The 16,412-nt window shown below is 42.6% G+C and overlaps 1 protein-coding gene across 2 annotated transcripts in view; it reads right to left on the bottom strand.

Annotated features, from left to right (window-relative positions):
• Window positions 1–1,545: 1,545 nt before the first annotated feature.
• Window positions 1,546–16,412, bottom strand: part of afg1lb (AFG1 like ATPase b) — a 48,181-nt gene continuing 33,314 nt past the window's right edge. The window contains exons 11-14 of one of the 2 annotated variants that reach the window (XR_016495437.1): window positions 12,314–12,454; window positions 11,796–11,903; window positions 9,899–10,626; window positions 1,546–1,628 (exon numbers count right to left, since the gene is read on the bottom strand). Coding sequence is in view for 1 of the 2 variants with exons in the window: in XM_021600699.3 (XP_021456374.2) it covers window positions 10,474–10,626; window positions 11,796–11,903; window positions 12,314–12,454 (402 nt within the window). In the remaining variant the exon portion in view is untranslated. Of the gene's footprint in view, window positions 1,629–9,029; window positions 10,627–11,795; window positions 11,904–12,313; window positions 12,455–16,412 lie in introns of those variants that run through there. The other variant, XM_021600699.3, reaches the window with a different exon arrangement.

The raw sequence follows: 16,412 nt of genomic DNA on the forward strand, positions 1-16,412 counted from the left end.
TAATGATCACATCACAGCATTGTCAGATGTGTCATTTCAGGCCAAGAACATGTATATCTGTTTGAAGTGCTCCTGTCACTTTAATCTATACCCACCTGCTGTGAACTCTGATGTCACTCACCACATCACAGGAACCAGCTCAACAAAGACTTCCATTCAGTGTCCCTAAAAGAGCGAACACATCAACAGGATAGTTGTCTGCACAGTAGGGAGCCGTTCATTCGCTTGCTCTCGTTGCAGTGTGTTATAGGGGTCACAGGTCTACTGCAGAGGCCTACCATGGAGAATGATAGAGATAACATCATTGTATCGTCACATTATTTGGGCTCCCGAGTGGTACAGCGGTCTAAGGCACTGCATTTCAGTGCTTGAGGCGTCACTACAGACACTGGTTCAAATTCAGGCTGTATCACAACCAGTCGTGATTGGGAGTCCCATAGGGCGGTGCACAATTGGGCCAGTGTCGTCCGGGTTTGGCCGGTGTAGGCCGTCATTGTAAGAATTTGTTCTTAACTGACTTGCCTAGTTAAATAAAGGTAAAAATAAAATGGCATCTGTGTGTGTAATCTCCATTCTGAAGTAGTCAATTTCATTTTACTACTTCTATGAGTTGGCAAACAAACTGAAAGGGTGCATACTGCCACCTAGTGTTTTCTCACGGGTATAATTCATTGGCTGATCCTTCCTGGTGACCTGGATGGAATCATGTGATCCTTCCTTAACCCATAGTATGTCCCACCCAGTTGACTACTTTAAAATGGTGGGAACCCTCAATGGCAATGTCCATGCCAAAACAGGTTTTATCCATCTAGAACCCTCTAACTCTATGGGTCCTACGTACTTCAATCAGATATATTAGTGACTCTCTCTCCTCCACCCCCACCCAGAACACACTGTTCCTAACACTTCATTACCCCTCAAAGGCCGATGATGACCTGAAATATTGTTTGTATCATTACCTTCCTTGTGACACTAATTCTATTATTGAACCAATAGGCTCCCATTAGAGGGGCCGGGCCACAAAACCATCCAGTTGTAACTACCCATAATCTGACCCTCAAAGCTTCCAAACTGTCCCCTTCCTCACATATTGATCACTTCACTCTCCAACCCCCTCTCTCAAACCCTACCTCCACCCCTATGTGCCATCCACCTCTTTATCATGTCCACTACCACAACCAGTCAGTGGCTAGTGTAATGTTGTGTACTGGCCAGGATCCCTGCTCACAGGACCAGAGGACTGTAGCCACCCCTCTGTGCCAGCGTGAATCATCCAATTAAGATGTACACAAAGGAGGGTGGCCATCTCTGTTTGTGTCTGATGTTTTCCCAAACAGAGTAATGCTCTGATTGGATTAGAGCCCTCGGAATAGACCGTGATTGATTTTCCCTTAATGGAGAGTTATGGTGGAATCATAGACCTCGATAGACATCACATCATTGTGTCTGCCCCATTATGTCGTCTGTGACAGCATGGACAGTGCCATTGACGCCATCTCCATTTTGAAGTAGTCAAATGCTCTTCTTCTACTTCTTCTGAGTCGTAAACAAACTGAAAGGGTGCACACTGCCACCTAGAGTGGGTTGTTTGAACAGGTATAAATACAAGGTTGGCGATTTACTGCCACCTGCAGTTATGAAATGTTTCCTCACAAGTCTAATTCATTGGCTGATCCCTCCTGGTGACCTGGATGGAATTATGTGATCCTTCCCTAACCCATAGGAAGTCCCACACAGGTGACTATTTCAAAATGGTGAAAGTGTTCAATGGCACTGTCCATGCTAAAACAGGCTTTTGGACACTATAGCTCTAAATCTATCTCTATGGGTGGAATAGACTGGAACTTACAGCTAACAAACTGACACACACACACACGTCCAGTGGCATTTTGATACTTACCAGAGAGCTGATAAGAGATAGTATATCTAATCTATGTGATGTGTCCTGTTACTTCAGCTCAGCAAAGACTTCCATTCAGTGTCCCTAAAAGAGCGAACACATCAACAGGATAGTTGTCTGCACAGTAGGGAGCCGTTCGTTCGCTTGCTCTCGTTGCAGTGTGTTATAGGGGTCACAGGTCTACTGCAGAGGCCTACCATGGAGAATGATAGAGATAACGTCATTGTATCGGTCACATTATTTTGGGCTCTCGAATGTCACAGCAGTCTAAGGCACTGCATCTCAGTGCTAGAGGTGTCACTACAGACCCTGGTTTGATTCCAGGCTGTATTACAACTGGCCATGATTGGGAGTCCCATAGGGCTGTGCAGAATTGTCCCAGTGTCGTCTGGGTTAGGGTTTGGCTGGGTTAATCCGTCATTGTAAATAAGAATTTGTTCTTACCTGACTTGCCTAGTTAAATAAAATGTAAAAAAAAACTGGATGACGTCATTAGAAGCAATAATAACAAACCTCTTGGTCATCACTTACCCTCTGTTGCCATCTTGTGGTAAAACGTTAAACATCAGCTCAGTGTTTCAGCGGGTTTTTTGCTTCAGCTCTGTGTTCAAGCCATACCGGCAGTAACCTGTTTGACCATTTGAATAGACTGTGGCATCTAACACAATCAATATATATCCAACACATAATGGTGAATAAAATATTGCATCTGAGCTCAGTGTTGTAGTCAGTGGTGCCACTTAGGCCAGCAGCATATCCCACTGCTGGCTTGTTTCTGAAGCTAAGCAGGGTTGGTCCTGGTCAATCCCTAGATGGGAGACCAGATGCTGCTGGAAGTGGTGTTGGAGGGCCAGTAGGAGGCACCCTTTCCTCTAGTCAAAAAAAATATCCCAATGCCCCAGGGCAGTGATTGGGAAGATTGCCCTGTGTGGGGTGCTGTCTTTCGGATGGGACATTAAATGGGTGTCCTGACTCTCTGTGGTCACTAAAATATCTCATGGCACTTATTGTAAGAGTAGGGGTGTTAACCCTGGTGTTCTGGCTAAATTCCCAATCTGTCCCTTATGCCATCACAGTTACCTAATCATCCCCAGTTTACAATTGACTCATTATCCCCCTCCTCTCCCCTGTAACTTTTCCCCAGGTTGTAAATGAAAATGTGTTCTCAGTCAACTTACTTCGTAAAATAAGGGTTAAATTAAAAATCACACCCCACTCAGCTTTAGGATCCTAGTGAAACATTAATTATCGTTTTCAGGTGTGTTCAGCCAAGGCCAGAGTGACAACCAACAGGATGCAGACCCCCGGGGCCAGGACTGAGCAGCCCAGCAGCTAGGGATTGCCTAAATAGTTATCTCCCCTGATGTGAGCATGTTTTCAATACAGACTCCTTTTGTCGTACTGTATTCCATATAACACACCTTATGAAAGTTGCAGAGTATACCCTTAACCTTGTAATAAATCAAATCTAGTGATACATAACTTGACATTGTGGGAGGATAACCAACCTTCCAATTAATGGCAATGCATTTCTTAGCTGCTATAAATGCTTGGTCAGTGTTTTCAGTCTCCAGTATCAACATTTCCAAGCAGACAAAAACAGGGAGAAGGGAGAATCTGTAGACATGCTGAGATAAAATAACATACTCTTATCCAGAATTCAACCAGCCTTCACAAGACCATACCGTATGCTAATATGTCCCCTTTTGTGTTTTACACCTCCATCAGAATAATTACATTTCTGTGTGCATGATATTCAGTTTCACTGGCATATAGTACATTCTATGGATGGTCTTAAATTGCAGTAATTTATGTCTGAGATATGAGTATGACTGGGCATTCAACCTATAGGCATTCAGTGTGACAGGTTAGTACAGTGGTGCACCTATTGGACCTAGGCCTTCAGTGGTGAACCTATTGGACCTAGGCCTTCAGTGGTGAACCTATTGGACCTAAGCCTTCAGTGGTGAACCTATTGGACCTAGGCCTTCAGTGGGGAACCTATTGAACCTAGGCATTCAGTGGTGAACCTATTGGACCTAGGACTTCAGTGGTGAACCCATTGGACCTAGGCATTCAGTGGTGAACCTATTGGACCTAGGCCTTCAGTGGTGAACCTATTGGGCCTAGGCCCTCAGTGTGTGACAGGTTAGTACAGTGGTGAACCTATTGGACCCAGGCCTTCAGTGGTGAACCTATTGGACCTAGGCCTTCAGTGGTGAACCTATTGGACCTAAGCCTTCAGTGGTGAACCTATTGGACCTAGGCCTTCAGTGGGGAACCTATTGAACCTAGGCATTCAGTGGTGAACCTATTGGACCTAGGACTTCAGTGGTGAACCCATTGGACCTAGGCATTCAGTGGTGAACCTATTGGACCTAGGCCTTCAGTGGTGAACCTATTGGGCCTAGGCCCTCAGTGTGTGACAGGTTAGTACAGTGGTGAAGCTATTGGACCCAGGCCTTCAGTGGTGAACCTATTGTACCTAGGCCTTCAGTGGTGAACCTATTGGACCTAGGCCTTCAGTGGTGAACATATTGGACCTAGGCGCTCAGTGTGTGAACCTATTGGACCTAGGTCTTCAGTGGTGAAGCTATTGGACCTAGGCCTTCAGTGGTGAAGCTATTGGACCTAGGCCTTCAGTGGTGAACCTATTGGACCTAGGCCTTCAGTGGTGAACATATTGGACCTAGGCCCTCAGTGTGTGAACCTATTGGACCTAGGTCTTCAGTGGTGAAGCTATTGGACCTAGGCCCTCAGTGGTGAACCTATTGGACCTAGGTCTTCAGTGGTGAACCTATTGGACCTAGGCCCTCAGTGTGTGACAGGTTAGTACAGTGGTGAACCTATTGGACCTAGGACTTCAGTGGTGAACCCATTGGACCTAGGCATTCAGTGGTGAACCTATTGGACCTAGGCCTTCAGTGGTGAACCTATTGGGCCTAGGCCCTCAGTGTGTGACAGGTTAGTACAGTGGTGAACCTATTGGACCCAGGCCTTCAGTGGTGAACCTATTGTACCTAGGCCTTCAGTGGTGAACCTATTGTACCTAGGCCTTCAGTGGTGAACATATTGGACCTAGGCGCTCAGTGTGTGAACCTATTGGACCTAGGTCTTCAGTGGTGAAGCTATTGGACCTAGGCCTTCAGTGGTGAACCTATTGGACCTAGGCCTTCAGTGGTGAACCTATTGGACCTAGGCCTTCAGTGGTGAACATATTGGACCTAGGCACTCAGTGTGTGAACCTATTGGACCTAGGTCTTCAGTGGTGAAGCTATTGGACCTAGGCCTTCAGTGGTGAACCTATTGGACCTAGGCCTTCAGTGGTGAACCTATTGGACCTAGGCCTTCAGTGGTGAACATATTGGACCTAGGCACTCAGTGTGTGAACCTATTGGACCTAGGTCTTCAGTGGTGAAGCTATTGGACCTAGGCCCTCAGTGGTGAACCTATTGGACCTAGGTCTTCAGTGGTGAACCTATTGGACCTAGGCCCTCAGTGTGTGACAGGTTAGTACAGTGGTGAACCTATTGGACCTAGGCCTTCAGTGGTGAACCTATTAGACCTAGGCCTTCGGTGTGTGACAGGTTAGTACAGTGGTGAACTTATTGGACCTATGCCTTCAGTGGTGAACCTATTGGACCTAGGCCTTCAGTGTGTGACAGGTTAGTACAGTGGTGAACCTATTGGACCTAGGCCTTCAGTGTGTGACAGGTTAGTACAGTGGTGAACCTATTGGACCTAGGCCTTCAGTGGTAAACCTATTGGACCTAGGCCTTCAGTGTGTGACAGGTTAGTACAGTGGTGAACCTATTGGACCTAGGCCTTCAGTGGCGAACCTAATAGGCCTTCAGTGTGTGACAGGTTGGTGATTCTGAAAGGACAGCAACCATAATACCAGCGCACTCATGTAGGACAGTGCACTTTTTGTAAAACACAAAGGGCCAGTGGTGTAGTGGAGGCTATACGCAGGTATACGCCATATACCCACTTTGTTGTCAGTAGGCATTATTCAGTGGGCATTGCCTATATCCGCTTCTTAATCCGTTCCCTTTAGTCCGAAGTGTTGGTTAGTAGGCTATTTGTGATGCGCATTTGTCATCATGTGCTGTTTGCATCAGGGGCGTAGACATGGATGGGCCTGGGTGGACAGAGGCCCACCCACTGGGGAGCCAGGCCCTAACAGATCCACCCAACAGATGTGGTTTAAGCATTGTTGTGGACTTAGACCATCACATTTCTGTAGTGGGATTTTGAGAGTGAACATTTGAAAAATCTATAGGAAAACTCATACAAACCATTTTCACACAGGGTGCCTTGCCTTCGCTGGGTGGGAACTTTTTGGCAAAATTACAGTATACCCACTTCTCTAGGCACCACTACACCACTGCATAGGGCCGATGGAAAGACAGCAGTGACACACAGCATGATGTTAAAGGATCAGCAGTCTATAAACTCTGACATAATGAGCCAGTAGGTCCCATTCATAAGAATACAAAAACAGTATTTCCCAATTGAAATTTACAACTATTACTTCTCAGTGCAAAAAACATTTCACATTTAGCACGCAAAGTAACCAGCGACCTAAAGTTTAAGGTGGAACTGACAGTGATAACTGAAAACAAACAATCATAATATCTGCCAAAAATATCAAATTCCCAGTTTATGCTACAAAACCAACTTTATGAGAGGTTTTAAACATAGGTGCTATGTGACTCAACGTTCCATGATGTACACAAAGACATTTTTGTCTAAATAGATGGATGCAGTTCAATGCATGATTATTATAATTCACCAATACATTTCTTTGGAGTCCAAAAAATATTACTATCAGGTTGTAAACCACAGCTGGCCTGCTACATTGTTTGCTGCCTCCATTCGGGTTGCACTGTTCCAAAAACTAACAAATGTAACTAAAGCTGGAAATGTCAATACAATCAAACTAGCAAGGGAAATGAACGCAAGTCAGTCAAAACGTGGCTAATAGGCTAGCTTATCTATTTATGTAGCAAGCTAAAAACACAGGAACCTAACGTTAGCTAGATAGAAGTCATGCCATTGGAGGAGTGGGTGAATTACTGACTTTTTCCCCTCATATTGTTATTCGGTGGCTATACACATCTGGAGATTCAGGTGTCATTTGGTTAGTTAGCAAGGACCTGAACTACTGTTATCCAGTTAGCATATCTCTTGTGTTCGCAAATTCACTCTGGCTCTCTACTCCAATTTCAGAGCACTCTCATCTGAGTGTGCCAGAGTGCCAGAACAACTGATGAATTTACGAACACGCAACACCTGCGGAATTACAACCGGTGTCAGTAAACGTAGACAAAAAAAGTAATAGTTTGTCAAAAATGCTCTAGATAACATGTAAACAACCTAACCAGCTCTGTTACGGCTAGTAAAATGGTTAGAGTGAGGTGTTCTCTCATTTGTGTCTGGAAGTAGCTAGCTAGGAAGCTAGTCAACTTTAGCTAGTTAGCTTGGGTGCTTGGTTGGGATAAGCATGCATTGGCAGGCAAGCTGCAGAAGGATGAGGAGGCTACACATCTCTATCGTTTATCAGTGCAATTTTGATGGCCAACTAGCTGAAAAAGTTTGAGGGGATTTATCTAATGTCTTTTAGATTTTAGTGAATCTTGCTCTGGCTAGCATTAGTTATTGTTGTTGTTGATGTGCATAACTGATGGAAAGATAGCCTACCTTACCATGGTTGTTTGATCAATAGAACTGTAAGGTTCCCAAATGTAAGAGGACTCCCGTGGTCTTTAGATATTTGCAGAAATCATGTAAATGAATTTAGTGTCTTTTGGTGAATGGTGTAAAGTCGTGCTGTTGCTACTGCCTCTAAACACACAGTAAGGTTCAAAGTGAATGATGGCAGGCCCGTGTGGCAAATGACTTGTTTGTATAAAGGTCTACTTTATCTCTGATTTGCTATAGCGCACTGGTCGGTGTAGACTGGTCCTGGACGAGACAGATGTTTTATTCACTGTCTATTAAATGTCCAAACGCGCCACCACTTTCCCAATCTAGATTGCTATAGAATTAGTATATGTAATTCCCAAACATTCAAAGAATTTATGAAAACGTGAAAATGACCACATCTAAGTGGTTGCTTGTCAGAAAATGTTTTTAAAAAGTGACATTCTTCCTGGGGGTGTATATGAAAAGATTTTATGTTGCTAAAATGCTGTCAGTTCCACTTTAAATGCAACAATGTTTCACACACATCAAAGAGATGGCTAACACCACTGCAATAAAAAAAACACAGTTCCGCTCACCAGATGATCATTTGAAACTTAGCTTCTCCCTTTTCAAGAATAACTTCCAACAAGAAGTTAACAAATTAGCAACAACATCCTCTTCGACAACACCTGCTGCAAACTAGCCAACAACAAAAGCTAGCTAGTTAGACCATGGGAAAACTACTGCTCGCTATTGCACAGTAATATTTTGGCCTTTCATGAAGGCAGAAGTTTCCATATGTTTTTGTAAATACAGTTCCACTCATTAAGTCAAAATGCAATTGGTTGATTCCACTGTCACTCCAACCCTTTCCAACAAAAATTTAAGAGATTAAATCAGAACATAATTGAAAATAATAATATAATTATTATTGTTATACTATTATAATCATTATTTTATAAATCCTTAGCCCTTCTCTGAAGGCATATAAAGCCCATTGTTCCCCACTGTTTGGGTTAGTAACGCATTTGTAGAGTGGCTTTATTTTCTCCTTTAGCATGCATTTTTTCACTATTCTGAATGTCTTAAAGAATTAATTTCTTGTTCTGAAATATGAACCCAGAAATACTGGACATTTTGAACTCTTATTATGGTGGTGATTTAACAAAATTACAATCATGGTCTTGAATTTGACTTTTCTGGTCTCTGGCTTTTTGCCTCAGACCCCTTGTCCCCCTCCCGGTCTTGTCCCCCTCCCGGTCTTGAATCGGGCTTTAGGTGGTCTCGAACACAACACTGTTAGAGCTACTAGTGTGCAGCTTTTGCTTTCTGAAATCATCCAACACATCTAACATTTCCTAAGACAAATAGTTAAGTAATAATGTATGTTTTTCTTTGCAGTTTCATCCTTGAAAAGGCTCAAGACACCTTTCTCTTCACCTTTAGATTCTACTGCATGGTTTATTACACAGTAGGCACAAATACATTACCTTTAGCATTTTTACAGGGCAGATGGCTGGCTACATACCTCATGTATACTCACTGCTATTTCTTCCTTGATCTATGTATTTTGTAATTACATGTACAGCACTTCATTTTATATTTTTTAGTGGCACAGTTCAAACCCAACCATAGGGGGGCGGTAGTTATCCACCAAGAAGGACATTTGTTCAGTTCATATTTCCATCCCTTCAGCGCATACTGATGATGTGTCGTCCCTTATTGCTTAATTAGCTAATTAAGCAATAAGGCCAGAGGGGGTGTGGTATATGGCCAATATACCACGGCTAAGGACTGTTCTTACGTACGATGCAACACGGAGTGCCTGAACACCGGCCTCAGCTGTGGTATATTGGCAATATATATTGGCAAAACCCCCGAGGTGCCTCATTGCTATTATAAACTGGTTACCAGCGTAATTAGAGCAGTAAAAATACATGTTTTGTCATACCCGTGGTATATGGTCTGATATATGTCAGCCAAATCAGCATTCAGTGCTCGAACCACCCAGTTTATAAGTAGCTATGCCTCCCTCTGTTCTCCATGTATGTTTTAGGAAGACTAATATGGGACATGAATGAGTTTCTCTTGTTCCCGTCAGTTCCCTTTAAAGTATGTGAGGGAGATAGGTCAGTAAATTTGGAGTGTTTATTGGTTAGTTCCATAGACTTTGCATCGTTGTATGTCCCATTATGGCATCTGTGACAGCAGGGGGAGTGCCATTGAGGGCATCTCCATTTTTAAGTAGTCAATCTTCTTCTATTACTTTTATGAGTTGGCAAAAAAAACTGAAAGGGTGCACACTGCCACCTAGAGTGGGTTGTTTGAACAGGTATAAATACAAGGTTGGTGATTTACTGCCACCTAGAGTGGGTTGTTTGAACAGGTATAAATCCAAGGTTGGTGATTTACTGCCACCTAGAGTGGGTTGTTTGAACAGGTATAAATACAAGGTTGGTGATTTACTGCCACCTAGAGTGGGTTGTTTGAACAGGTATAAATACAAGGTTGGTGATTTACTGCCACCTGCAGTTATGAAATGTTTCCTCACAAGTCTAATTCATTGGCTGATCCCTCCTGGTGACCTGGATGGAATCATGTGATCCTTCCCTAACCCATAAGAAGTCCCACCCAGTTGACTACTTGCTAAAATGGACTTTTGGGCACAAAAGTCCTCTATCTCTCTGACTGACTGTCTGTTGCGAGGTGTTTTAGCTTGTCACGTTATACTCCAGTCTAAAGGGATATAATTGATTGAGCCCTACTGTACCAATTGTTTGTGTTTTATGAGGTGTTTTTGCTGGTTATATTATACTTCAGTCTAAAAGAGAAGTTGCTGTTGGTTACCCATCCCCTTCATTTGTTGTGAGGTCTTTGGGGGTACTTTACTGTGATCCTCTCTTTGTGTGTGTAGTGTTACTGCGGTCCCCTTGAGTCCAGTACATCTCTGTCTGCATCTCGGTCAGTCTGGAGATGGTCCTCTGGAACGCAAAGATCTCCTCCTCCGCTGTGAACAGAGACAGATGGTCCCCCACATCCTACAAATAGGACCGCAGACAGTGGGTTTAACTCAACTACAACCATGACCAAAAACAATGGGGTTGACACAAACATGACCACAAAGATAATTTAACACGAACACAGTCGTTAACAAATCACAAACACAAATGTTTATATCAAGCAGGGGTTGGAACCGGTTCAGGAGATAGAACCGAAAACCGTAAAAAAAAATGTTTTGCGAAGAACAGAATCAGAATAAGGAATGAAAGTGATCTATACTCAACCGAAACTGAACCATTCTTTTAAAAGCATGGAAACAGGTTAATAACATTATTTTACGTTCCGGGAATTTTTTTTCCAGTCCCACAAAAAAAAGCAACAAAATGCCTATGCAAAGCTCTCACTATCACTCAAAAACGTATATTCCAGCGTCTGCCTGGCCTGACTGCTGAAATTCTTTGCCAGTGTGTGTGTGTGTAGGGTACCTCCCCCACTGAAGCATAGGCTATTGTAGCCTAGTGATGTTACAAGCGTGATTCAGAGATTAGGGAGAGAGATTTCTAATTAGAGAATAATGGATTAACTTTTTCAATGCTAGTTAAGGATACTATAGTACGTTTCACATTGGATTTATTCCTTCATAGAAGCCGCTCCTCCTAGGTATAATTCTGTGGAACTAATTCAGATAATGCATGTCATAACAAGATGCCCAGCGCTTCAAGCCTCCTCCTCCACCCTTCCTCATGCTCTCCTCACCTGCAAAATTTCATTAGCATCTCACGCCCTACTCTTGTCTGTCCACTGCATGGAAACAACTAGGCCTATATCTTGCCCGTTCCATAGTAAACTGCTCTATCCCCACTGATTGATGAAGTCATTTAATATTAAGCTACACAACAAAAATAAAAATTAAGATTTCAGAGCTTTAAAAAGGAACAGGTGGGCCTCCGTACAGGAGTTGCAGCGATGGGACAAATGGATTTCACGAAATTGGGGAGAGAAAAAAGTGGAAAAATAAAAAAGGAACAATATAAACCATTACTTTTTTGGGGTTCGAACCGGTTCCGAACATTATTTTGCTGGTCGGAAAATGATGGTTCTGTTCAAAAAGGAATAATTGGAAAATAATTTTTGGTTCCAACCCGACATTAAGAATGTGTTTTTGGTTATGTTCTGGTCTTGTTGTGGTTGGACCGTGTGGTCTCACCCCGCTCAGGCCCAGGTCGTCCAGTAGCATGCGGTCGCGGTCGTCCTCCCCTCCAGAGTGGACAAACAGCCTGTCCAGAGGGGCATCAGCTAACAGCACCACCCTCACCTGTGACAGATGGACAATGGAATGGTAACAACTCTGTAACAACTAAAGTGAAACAGTGACACCTGCTGTAAGATAGAGTGTGAATAGATGGTTACAGGTGATGCTATTGCACATAATAACGCCTACAACAAACTACAGTATAGACCCTGCAGCTACGGACCATGGCAGTATGTCAAATACTTGAGTTACAGGTACAGATTGGGAAGCACCTAGGCAGTAGTACCTAACACAGGTAGCCTAGTAGTTAAGAGCGTTGGGCCAGTAACCAAAAGGTCGCTGGTTTGAATCCCAGAGTAAGGCACTTAAACCTAATTGCTCCTGTAAGTCGCTCCTCATAAGAGTCTGCTAAATGACTAAAAATGTTAATGTAAAACATCAAGTTTTCCCCATGCAGTGTGACTGACACTGACCTTGTTGTCATAGAAATTGTCTATCAGTGTGATGAAGCGCCGTGCCTGATCCTTCAGAGTGAGGGTAAGCATGGGGACATGACGGATAAACACTGTGTCAAACGCCTGGGCCATCTCCAGGTAGTCACTAGCACCAACTGGCTGGAACATACAGAGACAGGGATAATAGGCAAAAACACACACGCACACACACGGAGGAGTTTAAACGCAATCACACAAGTACAGATGTAGGATCTTAATTTGACCTATATTGTCCAGGCAAAATAATCCTGCAGCAAAAGGACTTGAATGTTTAGTCCACAATGTTGCTTGATCGGTGGTTAGGCTATTAGCTGGCCAAAAGTAGGCTACTTGAAAAGTGCAATACTGTTAATTTAACAGTGGGCTTTCAGTTAATTTATGTAAATCACAACGCTCAGCTGCCGAAGACGTGGATGTCGATTATGGCATCCCCCCGCACCTCTGATTCAGAGGGGTTGGGTTAAATGCGGAAGACACATTTCAGTTGTACAACTGACTAGGTATCCCCTTTCCTGCGGTGCAGGAAAATTCTCAGCAACAAAAGATTGATAAAATTGAGATCCTATATCTGCATAGTACAATGTAGGGATTAATATGGCAAACCAGAATCCTGGGACTGTCCCTGGAACACTTCACATTTTCAGATTTTTTTTAATGACAAAACCCAGGAAATTACAACATTTTCCCCCAAAGTCACACTAAAGCTATTCCACAAAATACACAACACGCACAGCCAAAGATAGCTAAACATTCAATAGCACATTATCCAAACAGGTTGTCACATGTAAGCCTTTAGCCTAGTGTATTTACTTCACAAAAAGTCACCATAAATTCAAAACACACGTATAATTGAAACCGACAGACTGCACATGCGAACTGAACGCTACAGTATAGCCTAGAAAATAACCTCTTTGAGCAGTCCTTGAGACTCTTCAGATAGTCACAACTTTATTAGGCCTATGCACAATTCACTACATAGGCATCTCTGTCACAGAGATGAAATCTGTTAACAATTCAGAGATGCATGAGGAAAAATATTATCCTGTCCTAGAGCAAGTATTCAGACCCCTTCCCTTTTTCCACATTGTTATATTACAATCTTATTTAAAAATAGATTAAATAAAAAATGTTGCTCATCAATCTACACACACACACACACAATATCCCATAATGACAAAGCGAAAACAGGTTTTTAGATTTTTTTGCAAATTTATAAAAAAATACAGTATTCAAACCCTTCGCTCAAGGACTCGAAATTGAGCTCAGGTACAGTTGAAGTCGGAAGTTTACATACACCTTAGCCAAATTAATTTAAACTCAGTTTTTCACAATTCCTGACATTTAATTCTAGTAAAAATTCCCTGTTTTAGGTCAGTTAGGATCACCACTTTATTTTGGGAATGTGAAATGTCAGAACAATAGTAGAGAGAATTATTTATTTCAGCTTTTATTTCTTTCATCACATTCCCAGTGGGTCAGAAGTTTACATACACTCAATTAGTATTTGGTAGCATTGCCTTTAAATTGTTTAACTTGGGTCAAACGTTTCGGGTAGCCTTCCACAAGCTTCCCACAATAAGTTGGGTGACAGAGCTGGTGTAACTGAGTCAGGTTTTGGAGGCCTTCTGTGGGATTGAGGTCAGGGCCTTGTGATGGCCACTCCAATACCTTGACTTTGTTGTCCTTAAGCCATTTTTCCACAACTTTGGAAGTATGCTTGGGGTACATTGTCCATTTGGAAGACCCATTTGCGACCAAGCTTTAACTTCCTGACTGATGTCTTGAGATGTTGCTTCAATATATCCACATCTTTTTTCCTCCAAACATAATGATGGTCATTATGGCCAAACAGTTCTATTTTTGTTTCATCATGCAGAATGCTGTGGTAGCCATGCTGGTTAAGTGTGACTTGAATTCTAAATAAATCACTGAGTGTCACCAGCAAAGCACCCCCACACCATTACACCATCTCCTACATGCTTCACGGTTGGAACTACACATGCAGACATCCTCCATCCACCTGCTCTGCGTCCCACAAAGGCACGGCGGTTGGAACCAAAAATCTAAGAGACCAAAGGACAGATTTCCACCGGCCTAATGTCCATTGCTCGTGTTTTCTTGGACCAAGCCTGTCTCTTTTTATTATTGGTGTCCTTTAGTAGTGGTTTCTTTGCAGAAATATGACCATGAAGGCCTGATTCACATCTTCTTTGAACAGTTGCTGTTGAGATGTGTCTGTTACTTGAACTCTGTGAAGCATTTATTGGGGTTGCAATTTCTGAGGCTGGCAAATCTAATTACCTTATCCTCTACAGCAAATGTAACTATGGGTCTCACTTTACTGTGGAGATCCTCATGAGAGTCAGTTTCATCATAGTGCTTGATGGTTTTTGCAACTGCACTTGAAGAAACGTTCAAGGTTCTTGAAGTTTTCCGCATTGACTGACCTTCATGTCTTACAGTAATGATGAACTGTCGTTTCTCTTTGCTTATTTGAGCTGTTCTTGCCAGAATATGGACTTGGTCTTTTACCAAATAGGACTATCTTCTGTGCACCATGCTACCTTGTCACAACACAACTGATTGGCTCAAACATATTAAGAAGGAAAGGAATTCCACAAATGTAATTTTAACAGGCACACCTGTTAATTGAAATGCATTCCAGGTGACTACATCATGAAGCTGGTTGAGGGAATGCCAAAACGTGTGCAAAGCTGTCATCAAGGCAAAGGGTGGCAACTTGTTTAACACTTTTTTGGTTACTACATGATTCCATATGTTTTATTTCATAGCTTTGATGTCTTCACTATTAGAAAGTGAAGACATTTGCGACCAAGCTTTAACTTCCTGACTGATGTTTTGAGATGTTGCTTCAATATAGCCACATAATTTTCCTCCATCATGATGCCATCTATTTTGTGAAATGCACCAGTCCCTGCTCCAGCAAAGCACCCCCACAACATGATGCTGCCACCCCCATGCTTCACGGTTGGGATGGTGTTCTTCGGCTTCCTCCAAACATAACAATGGTCATTATGGCCAAACAGATCTATTTTTGTTTCATCAGACCAGAGGACATTTCTCCAAAAAGTACAATCTTTGTCCCCATATGCAGTTGCAAACCGTAGTCTGGCTTTTTTTATGGCGGTTTTGGAGCAGTGGCTTCTTCCTTGCTGAGCGGCCTTTCCGGTTATGTCGATATACAACTCGTTTTACTGTGGATATAGATACTTTTGTACCGGTTTCCTCCAGTATCTTCACAAGGTCCTTTGCTGTTGTTCTGGGATTGATTTGCACTTTTCACACCAAAGTACATGTATCTCTAGGAGACAGAACGCATCTTCTTCCTGAGCGGTATGATGGCTGCAAGGTTCCATGGTGTTTATACTTGCGTACTATTGTTTGTACAGATGAATGTGGTACCTTCAGGCGTTTGGAAATTGCGCCCAAGGATGAACCAGACTTTTCTGAGGTCTTGGCTGATTTCTTGTGATTTTCCCATGATGTCAAGCAAAGAGGCACTGAGTTTGAAGGTAGGCCTTGAAATACATCCAAAGGTACACCTCCAAATGACTCAAATTATGTAAATTTGCCTATCAGAAGCTTCTAAAGCCATGACATCATTTTCTGGAATTTTCCAAGCTATTTCAAGGCACAGTCAACATAGTGTATGTAAACTTCTGACCCACTGGAATTGTGATAGTGAACTAGAAGTGAAATAATCTGTCTGTAAACAATTGTTGGAGAAATTACTTGTGTCATGCACAAAGTAGATGTCCTAACCGACTTGCCAAAACTATAGTTTGTTCACAAATTTCTTGTTGAGTGGTTGAAAAACAAGTTTTAATGACTCCAACCTAAGTGTATGTAAACTTCCGACTTCAACTGTACATCCTGTTTTCATTGATCATCCTCGAGATGTTTCTACAACTTGATTGGAGTCCACCCGTAGTAATTTCAATTGATTGAATATGATTTGGAAAGGCACAAACCTCTCTATATAAAGTCCCACAGTTGAGAGTGTATATCTGAGCAAAAACAAAGCCATGAGGTAGAAGGAATTGTCCGTAGAGCTTCG

This window comes from Oncorhynchus mykiss, chromosome 4 (genome assembly GCF_057628025.1).
Source record: "Oncorhynchus mykiss isolate SJ-2025 chromosome 4, ASM5762802v1, whole genome shotgun sequence".
Classification (NCBI taxonomy): domain Eukaryota; kingdom Metazoa; phylum Chordata; class Actinopteri; order Salmoniformes; family Salmonidae; genus Oncorhynchus; species Oncorhynchus mykiss.